Source organism: Acanthopagrus latus, chromosome 6 (genome assembly GCF_904848185.1).
Source record: "Acanthopagrus latus isolate v.2019 chromosome 6, fAcaLat1.1, whole genome shotgun sequence".
NCBI lineage: Eukaryota > Metazoa > Chordata > Actinopteri > Spariformes > Sparidae > Acanthopagrus > Acanthopagrus latus.
The window spans coordinates 13,058,193-13,075,233 of record NC_051044.1 but is presented as its reverse complement, the minus strand read 5'-3'; the positions used below and the strand labels follow the sequence as shown (position 1 = coordinate 13,075,233).

Genomic DNA, 17,041 nt, shown 5'->3' with positions numbered 1-17,041 from the left:
TTACTTAGTGAATCAGTGGAATGATGGAACCACATCTTTATTAACTTTTTATCTGTACAGAAAAAAACCAAAAACATTACCAGTCACCAGATCATGCAAAGCAGTATTGCGTTACAAATAAAAACACAATACAAAACAAACAATATATATACTGTACCATAAATATGGAGCCTCAAAAAAATAAATAAATCGATCAATATATTACAAAAAATAAACTCCTGAGATGACACATACATACATACGTACAAATACAATATGTTATAATTTTACTTTCAACATAGTACTGGAGGTGGATAAGCAGACAGGTTGATATGCGGTTTTTAAGTTGTTTTTTGTTTTTGTTTTTTTTTACTTTTTACTTAACTTGAAATGCAGCAACTCAACTGAAACTGACCAGTCAAGGTGCTGGGTTCATTCCAGGTTGCCTTAAATTCAGTCCCACGATAAAAACAAGGTCCGTCAGAAAAAACCAACAGCTTAATATGGCGTATTAATCTGAAAGTCAGCTTCTGACTGCAGCGCAAAGCAACCTGGAAAGTCGCCACTGAACGGAACCTTAAAGGGAATGTAAGAATAAGGTATTTAACAGATACACATGTCCTGTATGTATGGTCATACTTATATTTATAATGGGGTGACAGCGCTCAACAGTCATGTTGAGGTGTTATTGCACTACTGTCTCAATGTCTTTTTCATGAGAATAATCAACAAATTACAATACTGTTGATAGATCTACACAGAGGTGAAACAAGAGATCACCAGTTACAGCGACAGACATGAGTCTTTTTTACTCTTCGAAATTGCATTCACTTACTTTTAAGGATTGATTTATTCAGTCTGGTGCTCTGGGCCAAATCCCCAATGCACCCAAAGTTACACGATGCAATCAATACTTCAGCATTCAAACACTTGAAGCAAATGAATGGATTTCGAGTTGTAATCGACCCAGGCCTGCACAGCTAACACATGTAGCTGTGATTTGAAAACATGTTCACAATAAGGCTACAACATCTAGAGAGAGAGAGAGAGAGAGAGAGAGAGAGAGAGAGAGAGAGAGAGACAGAGAGAGAGATAGAGAAGGAGAGAGAGAAGGAGAAAGAGGCAAACGGAGGGAAAACTCAACACTGATAGAGCTCCCACCTGCTCCAAAAGTCACACCGAGCCACTTGGAGGAGCCATGCATAACAATTGAACACAGAGGAACATACACATATTTCCAACTCCCTCACACGACAATGAACTTCAAGGCTTGTAAGACAGAAAAAAGGGGGCAGCAATGATGAGCCCAGTAGACAGTGGCCAAGGACCAGACACACAACGGCTGGATTTACACAGGAAAGATTGTTTTTTTTAAACTTTTTTTTTTACTCACATACTTTCACTTAATGATCAAAATTGATTCACTGTGGGAGAAACCATCAAATGTCAAATATCTAATATATTTTTTTAAAAACGTGTATGAATCCAGCCACTGAATGAAAGAGTTATGTCACTGACAACAGCTGATTGAAACAAGCTACTGGATTTTTTAAATTATTATTATTGGCTTATTTCCCATTTAGTTATATATGCTTGTATTTATATACTGTATATATATATATATATATATGTATATATACTGTATTTACATTCCATCTATACTGTTATACTTTCCATATACTGTGATTCTTAAAGTGTGCTCTGGGAAAAATAGACATTTTTTTCATCCGTTCTATTCTATTCTATTCTATTCTATTCTATTCTATTCTATTCTATTCTATTCTATTCTATTCTGTTCTGTTCTGTATCAATGACGTAACTCCTTCAGTCCAATTACTCTGGCACAGCATCATTAGCTGAATATCCCAGCAGGCCTCACTGTTACTCACACAGTGAGGCTGAAAAGGGAGGAGAAGAGGGACGGGAATGGAGGGGATACAGTACAGTTAACACACAAAGTTTAATCTCAGACTGGTTCACATTTAATGTCAATCAAGTCATCACTGGCCAATAGTTAAATGGGGGTGGGCCAGAATCAGTAAGGAGCTGACTACGGGTTTCGGCTGTGACTAGTCAGAGAAAAGGCTGGCGAAGGACTTTCGGAGGTTGCGGATGGTCTCGGCCTTCGCCTCTTCTTGGCCATCACCTCCGGAGCTCGAGACCCCGCGGAAGAAAGAGGAGTCGCTGAAGGCGTTGAAGGCATTGGTCAGGGACTGGGACTTACTGGGGAGGGAAGGGGAGGAAGAAGAGATACAGGAGAACAAAGGGGGGGAGAGGAGGGAAGGAAGGAAGGATGCAGGGAAGAATGAAGGGGGGAGAAGAGGATTTTATGAATGTTAGTAAAGGAAGTTAGGGGGAATGATATGGAAGGAAGACAAATAGGGAAATGTGTAGGGGGGCCAAAAAGTCACAAAAACTTTATTTGTACAATTATCTTTGAAAAACATCCCAAATTGTCAACATTGTTATTCATACATAAGCAGTTTATGAACATAGAATAAATGGTTTATAACACATCTGAATGTAGTAATGTAGTAATAAGCAGATATAAGGCAAAATGGTCATTAATGTACAGTATTTTAAATAATTCAGAGTTTCCTATGAAGATATGTGTTTCATAATTAATGTTATGTTGTCATTTATTATTGATTTATAGTCTGGTAGACATTAATATCATCAATGAACACATAAAGGGTAACTCCACCTGTATTAAGTATTAAAGTGTGTGTCAGACAAAGCTAAATGTACTCTTACAAGTGATGTGACTCAGTGGCTACATTGCATTGAGGGTAATGTAGGCACACTTGTCTAACATTGCACTCCTAGTGCTATTTGACTCATTATGTAGAGTTTAAAAACAAAACGTTTTTCCACATATCTTTCCTCCTTTAAAAACATGGGGCCTACATTTCCCACAATGCATCACAAAGCATATTCCATTCAGCTTCCTCCGGAGCCACAAAAGGCTTCGTACTACTTTTTTCACATATATATGGTAGTACTTGAGACAGTTTAATGGGTAAAAATGGTGGCGTTGCCCTATAAAATCACTGTATATGTGCCACATATCTGCTTACAGCTACATATTAAATGTTTATATACTGCTTATGAATGCTAAATAGGGAGCTTTAATAAAGTGTTACCCAAAGACTTAGCAGTTGGACTGACACTTTGAAAAAAAAAAATCTATTGATCATGATTGGAATTAAGTGACAAACATTATCTTTCTATAGAAGAGCTGATCTTGAGCGTAATTTTGTATCCTAAACACAAAGTATGGCCCATTGAAATGCATGTCGTTGCATTATCAACAGTGGGTTGATAATACGGCTCTTACTTCAGCAGAGGATGGGTCTTCTGCTGGGATCCTGGCTGTTCGTCCACAGGGGCCTGACCCTCAGCGGGGGCAGCGGCTGCTTCAGCTGGGACAGGCTCGGGGTTTGGGGAAGGAGAGGGCGGCTTAGCCTGGGGCTGAGCCTTGGCTGGAGACTGGACATTAGGTGGGGACTGGCTGACTTTGGCTGGGGACTGAACCTGTGCTGGGGCAGGGGCTGAGGCAGCATCTGAGGCCTGAGTGGGTGCTGGGGCTTCGACGGCAGGTTGAGGTTTGGGCAAAGCTTTGGGAAGAGGTGGGGTTTGTGGCTTTGGCTGGATCTGTGGCTTTGAATTCCTGCGTACCGGAGGGATTGGTTTTGCAGGTGGTGTGGGTTTAGGAGGCAGCTCTTTGGGTTTGCCAGGAGCTGGGGATGGGGAGCCCTGAGGCTGGGGCTTGGGCTGCTCTGTGGTAGGAGCTGCGGCTGGGGGAGTAGCTGCAGCTGGTGCTGGAGCAGGAGGGGAGGCTGCAGGTGGTGCTGCTGCTGCTGCTGCTGGTGCTGCTGCTTTGGTTGGGGGAGAAGCCGGAGCTGCTGCGGCTGCTTTAGGGGATGATGGTGAAGCTTTAGCCGGGGATGACGGTGAAGCTTTGGCTGGGGCTGTTGAAGAAGCAGAGCCCGGGGTTGACTTTGTGACGGATGGGGCTCTTGTCATTGGGGGAGGCCTTGGCACTGGAGGCTTGTTGACTGAGCCGGCCCTCTGGACTGGACCCGGCTTCTGAGCCTGAACTGGTTTCTGAGCTGGACCTGGAACAGGTTTCTGGGCCTGGATGGGCTTTGGTACTGGTTCAGATGCTCTCTTAGCTGACTCTGATGATTGCTCTACACTCTGTGATTTCACTGGTGCACCTAAAAGATTGAGACAACACAATTAAATAAGATTACAGTTCAATCGCTATTTAACAAATAAAGGCAAATAAAGCTAATAAAAAAGCAGAAAGAAAAGTAAAGAAATAAATAAGCATAATTATTTCTTCAATCTAGCTCCTGTTGTTTTAGTGCAGCGTTTAGAAAACCAGCCGTTTGTAACACTCACCAAAGAACAAAGCAGAACATGATACAGATATGAGCGTCAGTCTAGACATGCCCATTCACATGATGACCTCTCACATTCATAGAAAAATCCTAACCAACTCATCTGGTGCCAGGGACTACAGTGACCAGCAGGGGGCAGCAGACCGACAGTTAAGAGAAGGTGTGGTGACTCGCCTATCATGCCAAATATCAAGTGTTGGTTGCTTTTATGCACAACAGCTCGTGATGTAAGGATGACGTGTGCTGATAATAAGAGGCAACGAGAGGAAAGTAAATAAAGAAAAGGAAAGAAAAATAAGAGAAATTATATAATCAAGAACGAATATGAAACAACTTAGAATCTCAAATGCAGGCAGCAAAGCAACTCATCACGCAGCACAAAAACACTGATCACACATGCTGAGAAGGAAGAGACTGGGCAGGGATGAGTTTCCAATGACTCATTATTCACTTTCCAGGATGCAGGATTATAGTCTTATAATAGTTATTAAAAAGGAAAAATTCTGCCATTATCTGCTCACCCGCATACCGAAGGGAAGTCTGGTCAAGTATTATAGTTCATTTAGCATTTTTAGAGCTTTGAAGCAAAACGGTGCTGCAGCATTCTCTTAAATAACTGACGTAGACGTGGACTTGTCCGATGTTACTCAAGTCACCGTAACTCCAGAGGTCCGAAATATATTAGATGTTATTCACAGCCTCAATGCACGGTTGAGCTTTTGCTTCGATCTCCGACAGGGTGCACGTTAACCCTTTTATCTTATCAGCCACAGAGAAGATAGCAGCTGCAAAAAGGTCATAAATATATATATATATTTTTAAATCAATCACAGGGCTTCCAGGAGATGTGATCATGTTGGACGAGCTGTATGGAACCATTAAATGTGTGTTTTTAAATTGTTTTTTTTTTAACCTTTTAAACCTCTATCCATATAGGGGTTGAGCAAATAAGGACTGAATTTTCAATTTTGGCTGAACTTATCCTTTAAAGCCTTTTTTAAAAGATTTTTTTGAACAAAGCTTGGAAGGAGTACATTAATTTATGATTAATATACATTTATATTTAGAGTTAAGGATATTCATGTCACTATATACATGATCTTGTTCACATTCTATGATCACTACAAAAACCTTCACGAAAAGTCATCCCAGATGTATCTGTAGGGTGGCTAAATGGCTATGAGTCTTACGTTTTTATCAGCTTTGTTTGAGAGTTTGTCATAAAACATCCCAATGGTTGCTTGGGACTCACGGCACATAAAAACCAAAGAAAATACCATTTGTACAAACACAATTTGTCAAAGGAGACAAAGAATTTGCTTGGATACAAACCTTGAACTGGTCATTACGTCAAGCTATATTTGTTTGTACATTTCTCATAATTACACGTTTATTAAATGCTTTTCTGAAGAGGCAGTTCAGCTATGTAAGCGAACACATTGGCCTTTTAAACCTGTGTTTCTGTTAAACTAAACCTCTTCATCTTAAACAACTAATATTTACAGCCAGATAGTGTGTTAAGATCAAATATCAGACATTCGGTGGTTCAGAGTTCCAAGCAAATTAGCAATGACCATGCACAGAAAGAAAAAGATGCATATTTTCTTTAAGACTTTTCATTAATCACGTCATCAGGCTTGAAAATTGCCGAGAAACATATGCATTGTGTACCGTATGAAGCCACTTTGTCTTGTCTCAGGTATTGTAACACAGAACATTTAGGGTTAATTTACAACCAATTTACAACACTGAGCAGTTATTCACAAAACATTCAGGTCTTGAAAAAGGGGATTTGTTGCTTGACAGGAAGTTTTGTTCATCATAAACTTGATTTTCACCAGAATAATAAACATGAATTAAAGATGGCAAGAAGGATTCAAAAGCCGAGCATTAATCATCACTAAGACTAAAACATGACTGAGCTAACCAGAACTTGCATAGTGATCATGTGCAGCATATTTAAAGGGTAACTCCACCATCTTTACAAATTAACGTGCGTTTACAGGGCATGGGGAGTATTTATGCATGTGAAAAAAGTAGTAGGAAACAAGGAAGCTGCATGTAATCTGAGAAATTGCCTCCGGTGATGTCACTCAGCAGTCCACTGATCCAGCATTGTACTCCAGTAACACTGCTGGATAGCTTAAAAACAAATGATCAAAATTGATGCAGCAGAACTACGGATATCACACGTGTTTAATTACACACATTCTTCTTCCTTTTCAAAACTTGGTGCCTACATTACCCAAAATGTAACTTAGCCACTGAGTGACATCGCTGGAGGCAATTTATCAGCTTCCTCTGGAGCCACAGAAAGCTTTATATTACTCCTTTCCATATATGTAGCAGTTATCCTCAAAACCTGTAAACACACTTTAGTGTGTAAAACTGGTGGAGTCGCCCTTTAAGAGGGGATCTTAATTACTTTTACAATCAAGAATGCAGATAAAATAAGACATGAAACAATAAGCTCATGTCTGCCACTGTCGAATCAGTAAGATTCAAATAAATTAAACTTGAAATCTGACTTGCACATATTTGTCTAACTATTCCTGTAAAACATAAAAATCTGGAATTTCTTAAACAACCAGCAGAAAAACATATCAAACACGACATGGAATACTGGCACATCCATGCAAAATGACAAAAAAAGGAATTCAAGATAATGAACAAACATGCAAACACACACGGAAAACGGTACAACAACAACAACAACGACAGCAATAATAATGGCTTTGTTAATTGAGCATGTTATACCACTGCTTTTATCAGGCACATTTAGTTTTAACAGCCCTGAGCACAAACATCACCACACTCACACAAACACTATGGCTGCAATTAAACCCAATAGGCTGGATAAATGCACCGCACTGTACATTTGTTTGTTAAGTCAAGTGGTAAAAGTTCAAAACAGACAGCAGCAATCTTATGCTTTTCTTGGACCCAGATTTCTGCAGCGATCATCACTATCTACGCTGAATCCATGAAACCAATGTGTTAGTTTAAGGCAATGATGGCGGACAGTGTTACTTTCAAGGAACAGAAGTAAGGATGCAGATATAACACAAACTGCTCTTACTCCTAAAGTTATCATTTCAGAAAATACACATTCATTTGCAAAAAATTAGATGGGAAGATTCACATCACAGCAGGCCATTAGCTTAGCTTAGCCTGGCTAAAAGACTGTAAACAGGGGCAAACAGCAAGCCTTGCTCCGTCAAAGTGAGAAAATTCACCTACAGGAATCTCTAAAGCTCACCAAATAACATGTTATATCTCAGTTAATTTAATCCCTCTAGTAAATAACATTTTTTTCCGGGTGAGGTTTTTTCTCTGATGGCAGTGCTCCTTTTGCATACCAGTTGCAGCAATAAAAAGGGGGCAGGTAATATTTCTGCAAACCACTGATTCATGATGTTTCTACAACATGTGTCATCACATGAGCAGCACATGGTGATGACCTGACTTTTAAATCAGGAGGTGAATTGGATGGTGATGGAGTTACAGGCAAGAAGGCTGCCAAGCCACTGACAGCAGTAAGACTGAGACTGCGTTTTACCATTTGTGAGTGTGACACCACTGGATAACTTTGACAGGATGTCATGGCAATTTCCCGTTGTTTCCGTGGTGACAAAAAAATATATATTTTTGACCAGAAGTCAGGACACCTCCGGCTGTTTGTGGCAACCAATGCAGGTATTTTTTAGCCCAAACCATAACTAAGTTGGTTTTGTGCCTAACCCCTAACCAGATGCTAAGCACAGCATTGAAACACAAAATTAAAACCTGAACTAAAAGAAATATAAAGTTGATACATATCCATGCTTTGCAGAAACATACAGTGCCAACTTTTATTCTGCTGATCGAGCTGTATTTTTAGGATGTTAATTATTTTCAAATAGTAGCTACTTCGTTTCAGAATAATCTCTTAAGATGTCGGATAGTGTCCTAGAACTGTTTCAGAGAGTCTTTCCCAAGACATGCTTTGGCCCTACAGTGGCAGCACTTGTATAACAATGGAGAGAAGTATCAAGACAACCTTGAGGTTGAGGGCGCTGGCCCGAGGTCCTGTTTGGATCTGCCAGTCCTTCCTTCAGGGCAGCACTCTGGGGGAGAGTGAGGAGAAAGGGGAGAGAGAAAGACAAATGGAGGGAGAGAAAGGCGAACATGGTCAAGAGGGTTCTGGTAAAGAACATCTTGGGTTCTGCTTTTTCTCATAAAAGAATTGAAGCAAATGTTGTTTGAACACGTGACATTACAGATTTTAATTTTAGGACATCGATTCTGTGGCGTTCCACACAGCCCTTACCTGTTGGGGCTGCACAGTAGTTGGCTTCTGGCCTTGAGGGGAGCGAGCAGGTGAGCGGGAAACACTCGCTGACCTGGTAACCAGAGCTTGATTCATCTTAGCCTGCACCACCTCTGAGATGAGCTGGCGGTCCTCCACCTGGTGATCACCAATCAGCTGCATAGATGAACCCACAACCTGGACAAAGGGGGAAAAGGGGGATGTTTTTATTGAAAATTTTACTCTGTTCAGATAGAGGGTGTACAGAGGTACTGCAGCAATAAAGAGCAGGAGAAAATGTGTTTGTTTTTTTAACATTAAAGCATGTGAACATTTACAAGTAGAAAATGAGCATGTGCGACTTTTAAGGAGCAATCAACATCCATGTAAATGGATATCCACCCAGCAATTTTACTGCAGCATTATAGAGACCAAAACACTTTACAGAACAGTAGAGATGACTCATGGGGAGACATGTTTTTCACATCTTTCCCACTTCAGTGCTTAATCTACCTTCTACCAAACTGCTGACTATTATGTTCTGACAGTCAGGCTGTTTGAAAGTGTAAGTGGGATGTTTAGCTTATAACTGCATAGACTGGGTGTTGGTGTCACTGTGGCTCCTGTATTATCTCCCTCTCCATCCTCCTCAGACTTCCCGACTGGTCTTTGGCATCATAATTATCCAAACCTTGTCATGCTTACTCCTCCACTCATTGTCCCTCCTGGAGTTTCCCACTCAACAGCCTATTGTACCAGTTTTGTCTGTATAAAGCTTGGTTTACTACTGGCTTTGAGTCATTTGGCTTGCCTGCTAGTTATCATCTGTGAGTTTTAAACACCTACCTGTCTGTGTACCTGCTGCCCTGCCTCACTGCCATTGGATTTGTTTGCCTGTGTTGACTGCCGGTCCATGAACAAACCTAAGCTTATTTACTGAATTTCAGCTGTTTTGAAACATATGTGCAGTGTCACTTTGTCCAGCTATTCATTGTCAGCTGCCGGAGGATTAACTAAAATTGACCAGTCAGCCCAGCTTCTACCATGGACCTACACCATTGAGTTACACTGCACCTACTGCCAAAATGCATCCAGAGGGAAGCAGCTGCCTCTAGAGCACTCTAGTTTGTGTCCTACAAACCCGGGCTCGTTGAGTTTCTCTCTGAGCTGGCAGAACTCTTGGCCACTCAACACTTCAATCCTGTGGCCAAATAAGTCCCTGCTCCAGATCCTGAGTCTTTCAGTTCTTCTCCAGTATCTTTCAGTTCCAGTTCGGTTACTTCTACAGCTTCATTTCTAACTAGCTCATGTCCTGCACCCCTTACGATAACTCTCTCCTGGCTCTTCTGGAAGCCGCCTTGCCACTGTCCTCTCAGTTTCTGGTCCTCTCAGTTCCCTTTGCCTCAGCGTCCCAAGAAAGGATCATTCCTAGGCTCGTAAAATTGGGTGCAAGTATATTTCCATTAGTTCTCATTGTGCATTCTCCAGCCATCCTACCGCCCAGCACTCCCTAGGCTTCACTGTTGTCCACCAATGCAGTCAAAAAACATGTCTGGGTGAAATTAACGTGTACTACATTAACAGACTCAAGGGGTTTCTTCCTTAATTTTCCATTTCTCTTTTCACCAGAGCGATTTCCCTCACAGACGAGCCGCCGCCGATTCTACATGCTCAATGGTCCTAAAAACCACTGACAAGGGCTGTCCAGTGCCAACAGTACAGGACACACGAGCCACAGGCGCTCGCTTACAATTCCAGGCGGTGTTAGACGTCAGCACGAACCCGTTTCTCTTTCTGATCCTGACCCTCTGTCAAAGCCTGAACCAGTCTCAGTCTCATTCCCTGAGGCTAAGCGTGTCTCTGTATCTGAGTTTGAGCCAGTGTCTCTACATATCTGAGCCTGAACAATGACTCTCTGTTTGGGCTTGAGTTATTTTCTGTATAGAGCATCAACACACACTCCTGCCCACCTCAACAGTCCTTCTCAGGATCTTCTCCTGGCTCTCACTACGCACCACCAGCACCATCTTACATCTGTGGCAAATAAGATTGGTTGGCCATCCGTGACCTGCCACCTCTGATTTGACTGTACTAGCTGTTCCACAGTGTTTGCATTACACAGTGTCTGCTTTTCGTGACCTCGAGCCAAAACTATATTACCTGTGTAGAAGATGACCCACTGAAGAGCGGCGTGTTCTCAGTCATAATATCATCGTGTGCTGTGTAAAATCTCCTACTGGCCTTTGCAAGCTCATTTTATTCAATCATTCAGTGGTGACGATGGGATCAGAGTAATTTTTCGATATTTTCCATACTGAGTCTTTACTTTAGGAAAGATATTTAACAGAAAAGTTGTAGTGTTATTTACAACCACTGCGGTCATTACTTCAAGACCAAAGACTGTGAAACATGAAACCGATATGCTGAAAAATTGCTGGAAAGAAGAAAGCGGAAAGAGTGTCACAGAAATCAACCCAGCAGAAAGGTCTGTTGAAAAAAAGAGCCACGGACAAATAGAATACAGCGGATACCACAGAGATTAGCAATACTTACTCTTGAGATATTGCCAGATGTTAGTTATTAGACTCATAATGTGTATTCAGGTTAGATTCAACCAGTTAATTCCCAGCCAGACATTCTAAGGCCCCAGCAGTGTAAATTAGGCCAGACATGCTAAATTTAAGACTCAAAGACCTTATTAATACTCTGGTGAAACATAACTCCCACAGGCTGATGTCAACATGGTGAAAGTCTCCAAACAAAAGGCAGTGATGTGTGTGAAGTGGTGGTGAAGTGATAAAATCAATGCCACAAAATCTTCCTCCCTCCCTCCTCCTCTGTGTGGGTGTTTCTCACCTCAGTAATGTAGTCATTACCATCCTTGCCACAGATGGCTTTGACGGCACAGATATCCAGCCCTCCGAAGATCTCCGCGCAGGTATCAACCCATAGCTTGTACCTGTCACAGAGGGAAATGGATTAGGTCCGCGAAGAACTACAAACAGCATACAGTAAATAAAAAAGTTGGGTGCCTGGGTTAAGAGACGTTGCAGGATTCTGTACAAAAAACAGCCGCAAATTGAAACTTTTCCCACCTAAGATCATCCTGTGTCAGGAAAAAAAATGAAGTTGAGCTATTGCACACCACTTTCTTAAAATTATTGACTTGTGTATCACTGCAGCACAGTACATCCGTGAAAATGTTGCTCTTCAGAGAGTTTATCCTGACAGCGAGCCTGTTACAGAACCTCTCTCACCCTAGGCTGCATCAGCTGGAGACCACAAAGGTGCTGCTGCTGGCTTCTGTAAAGAGCATCTGTAAAGAGCTTCACTGACTTACTGTCTGGAAAACTGCATATAATCAGACTAGGGCAAAAAAACAACACATCAATAATGGCCAAAAGGATAATGTAGCTGGACAAGGGCAGGTATTCAGCTTTTTCTGCAGCTTCGAAAAAGGATCATTAGCTCACAATTGTGAGGCTTAAAGTCTCTGCATTCTGTTGTGTTACTTGCTGATGCAGATTAATGAAGCCTGTTCAGATTGTTATGTTTTTTGGTTTTGCAGTCTGGCCATAAGGTCATTTTATAATCTATTTTGATGAGGAAAAGTGGGGAAGCGACATTCTGTGTGGGCTTGAGGAAGTGGCAATGTAAAGAGAGTTGAGTTGAGAGTTCAAATGAGCAAAAAATTGAGCTGCAACTGTGTCACAAATCAGAATCTGAATCTGAAGTTTATGTTTTCACTCGCTTTTGCAGAAAAAAATGCAGTTGTACCTTAATATCAATGAGTCTCTTTTCCATTTCAGTGTCTCTGTTAGCCATGCTAGCATCCATTATTATTGTTTTTAATTACACCTACGCATTTCCTGCCATGACAGGTCAAAATAGATGCAGTGAAAAGGTGTATAATTCAGATTTTTAGCCACGAACAGAGCAGCTCAAATTGAAAACATAAAAATGTTTTTTCATTTACCCTTTGATAATGGAGAACCCTGTGTTATCACAAACCACTTTATTTTCTGTCTTATCGTTTTAAAATATTACTCTCATATAAATAGTTCTTGGGTAAAAAGTCTGACAGTATCTGATAAGTACAAACAAAAGTAAATTATACATATATTCACACATATCTTTATACTGTGTTATGGGTCGACTGTTTATCGACCTGGCTGATTACAAGATCCAGTATTCAGCATTTTGTTTATCATCTGAATCAGTGTTTTTCTTTTTCTTTTATCTGCCAATACATTTAAAAATGCACATATTTGGCTCTGATATGGCAATCTGCAGAGTAACTAGTAACTAAAGTTATCAAATAAATGTAGTAGAATGAAAAATATAATATAAAGTACAATATGTGCCTCCAGAATCTAGCAGAATCGAAGTATAAAGTAGCAGACAATGTCAATGCTAAAGGGAAGTAGAAGTACCCCCAAATTTCACTTCTGACTTAATTTACTTATGTACTTGTGTTACATTCCATCAACTGATTACCAGACCTCTGAGTGTGCTAACAGTGACACAACACAAAAAGAGCGGGACACGTGTGACACCAGGGCAGCCTGAGCGTCACTAATGCAGAAGGAGTGCTCACTTGTCAGTCATGGCTACTTGTTCCAACATGGCAGATCCAGTGTTGCTCTTCCAATTACCAGAGATGGATGTTCGCCTGGAAGAGGAGGAAATTATGTGTTAAATTATTACAGACACTTTTAGAAATGACAAATTACAGGCAAGACAGATTTAGACAACCTTGTAGCACGAGGAGGAGGAAAGGGAGGAGGAGTGTCGTTTCAGTGCTAGCTTGAGAAGAAAATTTTAAAAGAAGAATTCAAAAGAATACAGCGTATACAGGCAACATGCACAGCTGCAGCTTATCAAGCAGATTAGCATCCTGGTAAATTGGCTAGTTAGCACCGGCTCTTTGTTTTACAGTGGATGTAGCCTGCAGGTTTGCACGTAACAGACCAGGGACTACAGCGCACCCTGGCTAATTCATTCTTATCATTAAATTAAACACACACGTTAATCCTGTTCTGGTGTCCATTGTCAAATAAGGGTTTTAAACAATTTTCGCTGTTTTGTTTTTTTTCTGAAAAGGTCCACACGGTCACAAAGACGCAAGATACGCAATAGCGTTACATTTTTATTCGAGGTTTGCTAGATGCAGATATTTAGCATGTGTGATGTGCTTTACTGCCTGAAGATGGCACTGTTGTCTCCCTGTTATAATACGTTTGTATTAGTTTACTGTCACAAAAATATCATGTTGCAGCACCTGTGTGTCAGCTTGAGAGCACAGCAGCATTTTCTATGACATTGTAGAGTTTTGATAACAAGCAGCTCAGGAAATAGTGACGTACCCAAGGCTACTGATTTGTTTTTTTTTGTCTCTGAGCTCTGAATGGGACAACAATCATGACGCCGTCGAATAGCAGTCAGTGAGGGACCCTTATAAATCTGTCTCAACTGCCTCAACCTTACTTAGTGCTAAGTGTTTTTCATGGCCCAATTTCCACCCTGGGCAAGTAATTTGTGGTAATTGTCCTGACTAATTTGGGCTTGGCTGTTGCCAGTCTATGAGTTACAGCAAACTATGTGTCAGATGAAATATGTAAGGCTATGCTGAGATATATCCAAAAATACATTTTTGCATGTATGTTATTGTTAATAATTTTCTGAATAACTTAACAAGCAATATCATTTTAATATATGGCTTTTCTAAAATATGGATATTTATATAAGAGCCAAATCAGGACGAAAAACACCCCTGTATTTAAAGGTTAAATGAGGATTTTACATGTCACCTTGCTAAGCTGATGCTCAGACATATGTACATTAATCTGTGGCTCCTGGTGCACTTGTCCTGAGCCCAAAATATCATTTACAAAGCCAACATGTCCATATTGTACAGTTCTCACATGAACACACACAATATAAAGAGCAATTAGGGAGAAAGAGCAACACCCACATGTATGCTTTATAGTCAGCGCCAATCTTCTGGACCCTGATGTCGTACTTGGCGTCTATAAATGGCTCTGTGGTGCAGTAGGTCTGAGTGATGGCCACCACACTTGCAATGTCCTGGAAGTCGCTCACGTTGTCCACTTTGACCTACAGAGGAGTAACACATGGAGAAACACCATTAGCTCACAGTAAGGCTGGCCTATATACCTTATGTTCCAATACAGGGATATTTTTTGATGAAAGTTTGATCAGCTTGCAACAATGTCCTCAAACAGGATTCTGTGTCTCATAGCTGTAGGAATTAGCTCTAGCTTTAGAGAACATTTCAAACAGAACACTTACATACTGTAGCTTTAAGGATAAAATGACAGTTGCTTCACTTGGTCCTTTCATCAATACTTTTTTCGTTGTTTATTAAATAACTTGTTTATTAGAAAGATGCTTCTGTGTGGGTTTTCTTTCTTAAAGTTTGCTGAGAAGATTGATGCCATTTGTATATTACATGAAGATGAACAGCAAGGAGACAGTTAGCTTAACAGTTAGCATAGCATTAAGAGTAGAAGAAGGGGTAACCAGCTAGCTTGTCTCTGTCCAAAGGTAAATAGCTACTATAGTTCTTGCTGATAGTTAGAGGAGAAGATTGCCACTAGCCTAACATTAAATTTGGACACAAGGACACAAGGACACAATTTGGACGCAAAGAGTGTGAATAGTTTGAATAATATAAGGGCTCTTGTCCTTGAGTGACATCCTGCTTGTAATTTGCATTCGTAGCTAGTGTCTAAATACTGTCTGCAGATGTGATTAATGACTACATGGATGAAACTGTGTTTTGACAGTCACAGCAGTGGCCACTGTCAAAGACCTAGAAGTGACATGGCCCACTTAAATCGAAAAGTGGAAATGATTGTACTTGTGCTCTGCCCCTGTACTTATCATTAATGATTGTCTGCTAAACTCTTCTGCTCGGAGGGAGAAGACATAAAAGGGGGATTTTTGTGGGACAAAAGCAACATCTGTAGCACAAAACAGGTTGTGACAGAGATGGGATGGCTGGATAAAGGAAGGCGAAAAGGACCGGGCTGATAAGAGGCCCCGGTTAGAGGGAGAGAGTGGACAATAACAAAATATCAGATTTAGCAGGTGGGGGGAAAGGAGTGTGGTGGATCGATGAGGAGTGGTGGACAGTGGATAAACACTTCAGCTTGATTCCACCCAGAAAATATTAACACAGCTGTCAATCAATGAGAGGAGCAAAGGAGTACGGAAGGAGAAGAAAAGATGTGCAGTAGTTATGCCAGAGCAATCATTACAAACGCTGTAGTTCAAGACAGTTCTTACAGCTTAATATAAAGAATTCAACTATCTCCGGGCACACAGAAGGACTTTAAAGCACTTCCCAATGGCCATGTGTCAAGTAATGCAACAGTCTAATGGGTGGGCATCGTCCATCACGCAGCTATTTCCCCCCACTTTACTAAAAGCAAAAAAGTGTCTTCTACTCAAACAAGAAAAAAACGGTGTGATGTCTCTATGATTTGATCAACAATTCTGCATTTACCATTAGCTGATATCAAGAGGTCAGACCCTTCATGTACCAGCACTGTGAGTCAGTATGAAAGCTGTAAAAATGGCTGAGGAGGAGAGGAGCAACATTACCTTTCCCATTCCAGAGTGGGCATGTCCGATCTTCACCACTACTGGGAAACTTGGTGTTGTAATCTGTGAAATAATAGAGCACAGAGTGACTACAGCTGTTGCGCCAACACATCGGCACACTGGAAAATCCCTGCTGTGAAAAACAAGTGTTTATTGGGAGCATGTTCACAGATCTGTGTAGATAATGTTGCCTTCATGGCCTGATCACTGAAAAAAAAAAAAAAAAAAAAAGATCACTGAAGCTCATTATTTAAATTAAATGAATATCCTCTTATTAATATTCAATTTCCTTAGTCTTTATCTGCATATGTTTGGTGTTGAGGTTATCCAAAAGTAATGGTAAGTAATCAAGTAACAGTTCTTTTATATTGTGAAAGAATTTTTTAGGTAACTCTCCCCGCCCTGCATGTGTATAACCTTATGAAGTCGATACGAAAAGCTTGTTTGTGTACATGTGCCTATTCACACACTCCGCAGACAGTGAGCATCATAAGCATGTATTCGCCTCTAGTCAGTTGACAAACTTATTCAGTCTTGCTGTCATCATTGCTCTGTTTTGGCTGAGACCGACCAGCCATGTGGGAAATATCTTGCTCTAAATGCTCCACTGTGTACATCAGCTAGTTGCTAACTTTGTCATGAAATTTGGTTCTGAGCAGTCGGTTCAACAACTGTCAGATGCTGCACACACCAAATGTGAGAGTGAACCAAATCAGTCAACTTGAGGGCGAAAGTCACT

At 40.8% G+C, this 17,041-nt stretch overlaps 1 protein-coding gene across 1 annotated transcript in view; it reads right to left on the bottom strand.

The window, feature by feature from the left end:
• syn2b (synapsin IIb) overlaps positions 1 to 17,041 on the bottom strand; it is an 84,957-nt gene continuing 67,916 nt past the window's right edge. Inside the window, exons 6-13 of the mRNA XM_037100797.1 lie at positions 16,303 to 16,365; positions 14,648 to 14,790; positions 13,271 to 13,345; positions 11,530 to 11,632; positions 8,695 to 8,871; positions 8,425 to 8,491; positions 3,317 to 4,199; positions 1 to 2,202 (exon numbers count right to left, since the gene is read on the bottom strand). Coding sequence (XP_036956692.1) covers positions 2,049 to 2,202; positions 3,317 to 4,199; positions 8,425 to 8,491; positions 8,695 to 8,871; positions 11,530 to 11,632; positions 13,271 to 13,345; positions 14,648 to 14,790; positions 16,303 to 16,365 — 1,665 coding nt within the window. The 3' untranslated portion in view covers positions 1 to 2,048. The remainder of the gene's footprint in view (positions 2,203 to 3,316; positions 4,200 to 8,424; positions 8,492 to 8,694; positions 8,872 to 11,529; positions 11,633 to 13,270; positions 13,346 to 14,647; positions 14,791 to 16,302; positions 16,366 to 17,041) is intronic.